We start from the raw sequence: 8,088 nt of genomic DNA, 5'->3' as shown, positions 1-8,088 counted from the left end.
AAAAAAAAAAAAAACAAAACAAAACTAGACCAACCATTATTCACTGAGCTGGTCCCTAGCACCAGTACTGTCACCCTGAAGTCTGTCCCGTCCTGCCCAGTGTCCTGCATGTGGGATCCCCCACTGTGGTGGCCACGTGGCCACTGGAAATTTGGCTTGTGCCCCAGTGTTGGGCCAGCACCCTCTGGACAGCTAGTGGGCATAGCTGAGGGTAGGAGTGGGGGCTCAGGGGAGCGGCTGCCTGTTTAAGCCGCCAGGTGACAGGCTGCATGTCCCTGGACCCTGGCAGGGAACGGGCTGTTGAGGAAGAAGACGCTGGTCCCAGGGCCGCCAGGTTCGAGCCGCCCAGTCAAGGGCCAGGTGGTCACCGTACATCTACAGACGTCGCTGGAGAACGGCACACGGGTGCAGGAGGAGCCGGAGCTGGTGTTCACGCTGGGTGACTGTGACGTCATCCAGGTGCGGACTGGGGTGGGACAGGGCAGGGGTGAGGGGCGCGCCTCACTGGGTCTGAGTCTGCCTGACTGCCGGCTATCCCCACGCACCCCAGGCCTTGGATCTCAGTGTCCCACTCATGGACGTTGGGGAGACGGCCATGGTCACTGCTGACTCCAAGTACTGCTACGGCCCCCAAGGCAGGTGAGAATCGGCCATCCTTAGGGTCTCTGCAGATCTCAGGAGGGGGATGGGTGGAGTGGGTGTACCCCCTTGGCTCATCATATCTACCTGCCTGTTTTATAGACGAAGAAACTGAGGCTGGGTGAGGTGGCTCACACCTGAAATCCCAGCACTTTGGGAGGTTGAGGTAGGAGGATTGCTTGAGGCCTGGAGTTCCAGACCAATCTAAGTAATATAGACCCTATCTCTATACAAAAATATATATAGCTGGGTGGGGTGCACACCTGTAGTCCCAGCTACTGAGGAGGCTCAGGCAGGAGGATCACTTGAGCCCAGGTTTTCGAGGCTGCAGTGAACCAAGATTGCACCATAGCACTCCAGCCTGGGCAACAGAGTGAGAACATGTCTCTTAAAAAAAGAGGAAAACCGAGGCTTAGGGAGAGGAACTTGTTCGTCAAGTCCCACAGCTCCAAGGCGGCAAGTCACTTCCCCTGCACTTTACTGAGGAGGGAATGACAGAGGGCGGAGGGTAGACAGATCCGGGGCTTGAGCCAAGCTCGCTCCTTCTATGCCAGCCCAGCGGGTTTAGGGGTCACCAGGTCTGAGTGTTGCCCCTGCCTGCCCCCACCCCACTAGCAGGAGCCCATACATCCCCCCGCATGCGGCCCTGTGCCTGGAGGTGACCCTGAAGACGGCCGTGGACGGGCCTGACCTGGAGATGCTCACGGGGCAGGAGCGCGTGGCCCTGGCCAACCGAAAGCGGGAGTGCGGCAACGCCCACTACCAGCGGGCGGACTTCGTCCTGGCCGCCAACTCCTACGACCTCGCCATCAAGGCCATCACCTCCAGCGCCAAAGGTGACCGCTTGGATCAGATCCCCACCACCTCCCCTGCAAAGGTGTCCACTCCATGCCAGAAACTTCCAACCCCAGAGAGCCTCAGACTCAGAACATTCTAGAATAGCCCAGAATATGAGTAGATCCCCAACTGCCCCTAACCTAGGGCCTGTTGCAAACTCGTGGTATATCCCAGACCAGTAGAGTGTTGGAGAATGCAAGTGGATATGGGGACGGGGTGACAGTAGACAGGGCCAGTTCACACACACCATGGGCTAGGCCCTTGCTTGCTTAAGGCTCCATGTTGTAGCTTCCTCAGGAGAGCCCCAGGAAAGCGCAGCCCTTGGTCCTGGGTTAAAATTGGGGAAACTGACGCCAGCGAGGCAGCCTCCGCAGAGGGGTGGGTGTCGGGGTGTCTGTTGGTGTAGTGATGGCCGCTGTGGGGGGCATTGTCTCCCAATAGTGGACATGACGTTCGAGGAGGAGGCACAGCTCCTGCAGTTGAAGGTGAAATGTCTGAACAACCTGGCGGCCTCGCAGCTGAAGCTCGACCACTACCGCGCGGCCCTGCGCTCCTGCAGCCTTGTGCTGGAGCACCAGCCAGATAACATCAAGGCTCTCTTCCGCAAGGGCAAGGTGGGCCACACCCGCGTGCCAGGCCAGGTCACTCAGCCCAGGGTATAGGGGGTGGTCCCCAACCCTGCATTTGAGAAAGGCATAGGTATCAGCCAGCTGAGCTCTGTGGGGTGCAAGTGGAGAAACTGAGACCCAGACAGGTGCAGGAGTGTGGCCTAGTGACAGCAATTTATTGGCTGAGGCCAGATTCGATCCTCAAGTCTTGGGTCCCCAACCTTTGGCCCAGTGTTTTTTGTTTGTTTGTTTTTTTGAGACAGTGTCTCACTGTCACCGAGGCTGGAGTGCAGTGGCATGATCTCAACTCACCACTGCAACCTCCTCCTCCTGGGTTCAAGTGATTCTCCCGCCTCAGCCTCCCAAGTAGCTGGAACTACAGGCGGGAGCCACCACGCCCAGTTAATTTTTGTATTTTTAGTAGAGACGTGGTTTTGCAAGCAAGACTGTCTCCAAAAAAAATAAGGGCGGACATGACCATGCACATGTCTCGCTCTGTCACCCAGGCTGGAGTGCAGTGGCACGATCTCAGCTCACTGCAACCTCTGCCTCCTGGGTTCAAGCGAGCACATCCAGCTTATTTTTTTGTATTTTTAGTAGAGAGGTGGTTTTGCCATATTGGCCAGGCTGGTCTCGAACTCCTGACCTCAAGTGATCTGCCCGCCTCAGCCTCCCCATGTGCTGAGATTACAGGCGTGAGCCACTGCGCCTGGTTTGGCCCAGTGTTGAGAGCTCCTCACATAGAACCCTCCATGGATCCCGTTTTTTCTCGGAGTTAAGGTGGAATCCTAGTCACAGCCCTGGGCGTGGTGAGTCACGTCCATAATCCCAGTACTTTGGGAGACGGAGGCAGGTGGATTGGTTGAGCCCAGGAGTTCGCAACCATCCTGGGGAACATGGTGAGACCCTGTCTCTAAAATAGAAAAAATAAATAAGTAGGCCGGGCGTGGTGGCTCACGCCTGTAATACCAGCAGTTTGGGAGGCTGAGGCAGGTAGATCACCTGAGGTCAGGAGTTCGAGACCAGCCTGGCCAACATGGTAAAACCCTGTCTCTACTAAAAATACAAAAATTAGCTGGGGGTGGCAGGTGCCTGTAATTGCAGTTACTTGGGAAGCTGAGGCAGGAGAATTACTTGAGCCCAGGAGGCGGAGGTTGCAGTGAGCCGAGATCGTGCTACTCCACTCTGGCTTGGGAGACACAGCAAGACTCCATCTCAAAAAATAATAATAATTTAATAAATAAATACATAAATAAATAATTAGTTGGACATGGTAGTACACACCTGTAGTCCCAGCTCCTCGGGAGGCTGAGGCTGGAGGATTGTTTGAGCCTAGGAGTTTGAGGCTGCAGTGAGCTATGATCATGCCATTGCACTCCAGCCTGGGCGATTGATCAAGAACCTGTCTCTAAAAGAAATAAAAAAAAAAAAAACAACCTACGGAAACATCCATTCAGCCTCTTGCCAGTGGAGGTGGTGAGGGAGGAGGTGGCGAGGTGGGTGCCTAGATCTCCAGCTGAGACAGATCCACAGGGGAAGAAGGAGCATGTTGCGGGGGCCAATGCCAAGCTTAGTGTGCACTGATGGAGTTTGAGGGCTAGGGGAGCAGTTTGGGGGTAGCTGGAACCCAAGGATATTACCAGAGCTCCATTTGGGACTTGTATGAGTAGCCAGGAACCTGGCCGTTTTTTTTGTTTTTTTTGTTTTTGAGACGGAGTCTCGCTCTGTCACCCAGGCTGGAGTGCAGTGGTGTGATCTCAGCTCACTGCAACCTCTGCCTCCTGGGTTCACACCATTCTCCTGCCTCAGCCTCCTGGGTAGCTGGGACTACAGGCGCCTGCCACCATGCCCGGCTAATTTTTTTGTATTTTTTAGTAGAGACGGGATTTCACCATGTTAGCCAGGATGGTCTCGATCTCCTGACCTCGTGATCTGCCCACTTCAGCCTCCCAAAGTACTGGGATTACGGGCGTGAGCCACCGCGCCTGGCCTGTTTTTTTTTAATTTATTTTTTATTTTTTATTTTTTTTATTTTTAGACAGAGTCACACTCTGTCACCCAGACTGGGGTGCAGTGGCATGATCTTGGCTCACTGCAACTTCTGCCTCCAAGTTCAAGCAATCCTCCCATCTCATCCTCCTGAGTAGCTGGGACTACAGGTGCATGCCACCATGCCTGGCTAATTTTTGTATTTTTTAGTAGAGACGGGGTTTCACCATGTTGGCCAGGCTATTTTTATTTATTTATTTATTTTTTTGAGATGGAGTTTTGCTCTGTTGCTCAGGCTGGAGTGCATGACACCATCTTGGCTCACTGTAACCTCCTGGGCTGGGTTTCTTGAAGGATAGTGAGGCCGAGGTATGGGTCCAGAGTGATGCCACCCCCTTCCCCTTACAGGTGCTGGCCCAGCAGGGGGAGTACAGTGAGGCCATCCCCATCCTGAGGGCAGCCCTGAAGCTGGAACCTTCCAACAAGGTGAGCAGGACAGGGGCACCCTGGGACTTGCTCGGCTGGGAAGTCCCTCCTGTGGTCTGCCTCAGGTCTTTCTTGCTGTGGTTCTCTGTTGTGCTCCCACCTGGGCAGTGGCACGGGGTAGGTATCTGAAGGGTCCTGGTCAGCTTGTGAAGACCCTCATGACGGCCACATAGGCATTCTGGGCTCTCACCCCTCCAGCGGCTGAGGGCACTGCCAGCCTGCTCCATGCCAACGTCCTTGGCCTTCCTTCCAGAACCTTCTGTCTCCTGGCTACTTTGTGCTCTGCTCCATCGACTGGCTCCCTAGGAGGGATGGGGTCAGCAGCCCTGACTTTGCTAAGCCCAGAAAGGGGCAAATGGGACCCCCATGTCCCAATGGTCCCAGCACCCAAACAGCCTAGGGTCCCAAAAGGGCAGAGTGCCAGTGAAGACAGGTTGGCCGCCGCGTGTTCTCAGCTTCCCTGCCTTTCACAGACGATCCACGCAGAACTCTCGAAGCTGGTGAAGAAGCATGCAGCACAGCGGAGCACAGAGACCGCCTTGTACCGGAAAATGCTGGGCAACCCCAGCCGGCTGCCTGCCAAGTGCCCTGGCAAGGGTGCCTGGGTAAGCTGGGGCACAGAATGGGCAGGGGCTGCATGCAGGGCATGCCTACCAGAGGGATTTTATTTTGCATACATGAATGTCCTTGGAGACTGGGCCATCCTGGGTGATGCAGGAGACATGGAGAAGGCCCAGCCCTGTGTGATCATGAGTGGAGTTGAAGGTGGAATTCAAGCTGGAGGGCTGCGGGTGGGGAATGGAGCCTCTTCCAGGGCATGAGGGGCAGTGTCCTGGAGGAGGGACCATTTGATTTGGGTTTTGCTATGTGAGTAGGAGTTTGCCAGAAAGTGGGAAATACATGGTCAGGCAATGATTTGTTGGGAGGTCTGTTTGGGCTATGCTGGCAGCTGAGGCCCCAGAGGCCAGTCTTGACCTCGCTCCACCCTTCTCTCTCCTCCTTTTTATCTACAGTCCATCCCATGGAAGTGGCTGTTTGGGGCGACTGCTGTTGCCTTGGGGGGTGTGGCACTCTCTGTGGTCATCGCTGCCAGGAACTGACCGCCCAGGTGGCCGCCACTCCCTCTGCACACCATGGACCCTGCCCTGCGCTTCCCAACTCCCCCAGGCTCCCTGTCCACTGCCCTCCCTGGTCTAGCCCCCTCCTCCGGGTTAGGGGAGCAGGGATTGGGGGTCGTGCAGCCCAGCCAGCAGGAGGGACTAAGGCCCTCTAGGAGGAAAGCCCAGAGGGAGGGGGCCCTCATTCCTTCAGACCCAGTTTTCCCCCACCCTCCTTACTCTGCTGGGCTAGGTCTCCGCCAGGGCCGGCCTCAGTTTCTCCTCAACAGGCCTGGGGGCAGCCCTTCCCCTGCCTAGTCCCCGCCTGAGTGCCAGCCCCCCTGCCCCGCCTGCCGCCCCCTGTCCAGGCTCCCTCCCCGCCACAGTGAAATAAAGCCTCCCATCCTGCAGTTTCCACAGACTCCTGAGCTTTCTTCTACCACCACCTGGGGCTGGGCCAGAGCAAGCCTTTGATGCATCTGGAGTCACACAGCATGGTGGATGTGGTTGAGCCAGCTGGAGCTGGGGGTCTCCTCTCTGGGCACAACACACTAGCTCTACAGAGGAGAAACTGAGGCATAGAGAAGTGGGGTGATGTAGCAGGGAACAAGTGGGTTGAGAGGTCTGACTCAGCTGGACTCTGGGGGTGTTCCTGCCCAGCTCCACCCATTACCCCAGGATTCACTGTTTCCTTACCCGAAATCCAGGACCCCAGTGGGTCCTAACTTGAGGCTGCCGCATGGGTTCTGTGGCATCATTGCTTTACCTAGTGGATGTGCCGAATTCAATAGACAGATGGTAGGAGGATGACGAGCACAGGAATTTGAGGCTTTAGTGAACTATCATTGCGCCACTGCACTCCAGCCTAGGCTGGAAGACCTCACAAGAGTGAGGTCTCTCTTTTTATTATTTATTTATTTATTTTTAAGACAGAGTCTTACTCTGTCACCAGGCTGAAGTACAGTGGCACGATCTCTGCTTACTGCAACCTCCACCTCTTGGGTTCAAGCAATTCTCCTGTCTCAGCTTCCCGAGTAGCTGGGACTACAGGCGTGTGCCACTACGCGCAGCTAATTTTTGTATTTTTAGTAGAGACAGGGTTTCACCATGTTGGTCAGGATGGTCTTGATCTCTTGACCTTGTGATCCGCCCGCCTAGGCCTCCCAAAGTGCTGGGATTACAGGTGTGAGTCAGTGCACCCAGCTCTTTTTTTTTTGTTTTTTTTAAAGAGGCGGGTGTAGTGTCATGGCCTGTAATTTCAGCTCTTTGGAAGCCAAGGTGGGAGGGTCGCTTGAGCCCAGCTTGGTCAACATAGTGAGAATCCATCTATGATTTTTTTTTTTTTTTTTTTTTAAAAGAGTGCGCCAGGCACTGTGGTTCCCACCTGTAATCCCAGCACTTTGGGAGACCCAGGTGGATGGATCACTTGAGCTCAGGAGTTCCAGACCAACCTGCCCAACATAGTGAAACCTCATCTCTACTTAAAATACAAAAATTAGCTGAGTGTAGTGGCGCATGTCTGTAATCGCAGCTACTCGGGAGGCAGAGGTTGCAGTGAACCAAGATCATGGGACTGCACTGCAGCCTGGGCAACACAGTGAGACTCCATCTCAAAATGAGACAGATGGGGTCCAGAGGAGAGGATGTGAATGTCTGGATGCGGCCTGTGAGGAAGCACAGCTGGAGGCCCAGGAAGACCTCTCCCAGGGGATGTGTGCACTGATATTTCAGTGATGGCAAGGGTCTGCCCATGCAGGGAACTGACAGCCCCAGGTCTGGGCAACAGCACGCCCTGTGCAAAGGCCCTGGGGCCAAATCTAGCCTGGTGCATTCCAGATGGATGAGGCCAGGTAGCCCGCAGAGCCCCACCCTGCAGGGCTTCAGGGGCCATGAGAAAGGGCCAGGGTTGATGCTGGCAGGTTCCCTGATCCCATCTGGCTCTCCCAACTCCGGACTCTGGGAGCTTCTCCCATGATGCCGCTCACCAGTACAGCTAGGATGGGTGGAGCCAGCACTGGGGCCTCTGTCACCCCAGCACCTGCACCTTCTTACTGTTCCATCTTGCCCCCAAGAATGAGGACATCCCTGAAAATAGACCACTACATTCATCTCACCTGCATCTATCACCTTATAGCCCAGGAGGGGAAGCTCCCTGCCATAGCCACCCAGCAGAAACTGGTGCAGAAGGGAGGTTGGAGGCCCTCCCAAAGGCCTGGGACTCCAATCTACACCCCCACCTCACTCACTCACCCGCCACTTCTAGGCCCTTGTTCTCTGGGTCACCTGGATAACTTGAGGCTGGGTGTGGCTTGAGTCTGTGCCCTCTTTCCAGTGGCTAGCCCCAGGTTCAGGCAATGCTCCTGCCTCAGCCTCCCAATTAGCTGGGATTATAGGCATGTGCCACCACACCCAGCTAATTTTTTTTTTTTTTT

General features: G+C 55.2%; 2 protein-coding genes across 3 annotated transcripts in view; one reads left to right on the top strand and one right to left on the bottom strand.

Annotated features, from left to right (window-relative positions):
• The window catches only part of KXD1 (KxDL motif containing 1), a 34,410-nt gene extending 32,424 nt beyond the window's left edge, over nucleotides 1–1,986 (bottom strand). Inside the window, exon 1 of the mRNA XM_011990438.1 lies at nucleotides 1,980–1,986. The gene's annotated coding sequence lies outside the window, so the exon portion shown is untranslated. The remainder of the gene's footprint in view (nucleotides 1–1,979) is intronic.
• FKBP8 (FK506 binding protein 8, 38kDa) overlaps nucleotides 1–6,071 on the top strand; it is an 11,166-nt gene extending 5,095 nt beyond the window's left edge. The window contains exons 3-9 of one of the 2 annotated variants that reach the window (XM_011990465.1): nucleotides 290–459; nucleotides 551–639; nucleotides 1,255–1,475; nucleotides 1,918–2,090; nucleotides 4,482–4,559; nucleotides 5,033–5,164; nucleotides 5,573–6,071. In XM_011990465.1, the coding sequence (XP_011845855.1) occupies nucleotides 290–459; nucleotides 551–639; nucleotides 1,255–1,475; nucleotides 1,918–2,090; nucleotides 4,482–4,559; nucleotides 5,033–5,164; nucleotides 5,573–5,659 (950 nt within the window). In that variant the 3' untranslated portion in view covers nucleotides 5,660–6,071. The remainder of the gene's footprint in view (nucleotides 1–289; nucleotides 460–550; nucleotides 640–1,254; nucleotides 1,476–1,917; nucleotides 2,091–4,481; nucleotides 4,560–5,032; nucleotides 5,165–5,572) is intronic. The other variant, XM_011990458.1, reaches the window with a different exon arrangement.
• Nucleotides 6,072–8,088: the final 2,017 nt, after the last annotated feature.

Source organism: Mandrillus leucophaeus, unplaced genomic scaffold (assembly GCF_000951045.1).
Source record: "Mandrillus leucophaeus isolate KB7577 unplaced genomic scaffold, Mleu.le_1.0 Scaffold11, whole genome shotgun sequence".
NCBI lineage: Eukaryota > Metazoa > Chordata > Mammalia > Primates > Cercopithecidae > Mandrillus > Mandrillus leucophaeus.
This window is presented reverse-complemented; position numbering and strand designations above follow the sequence as displayed.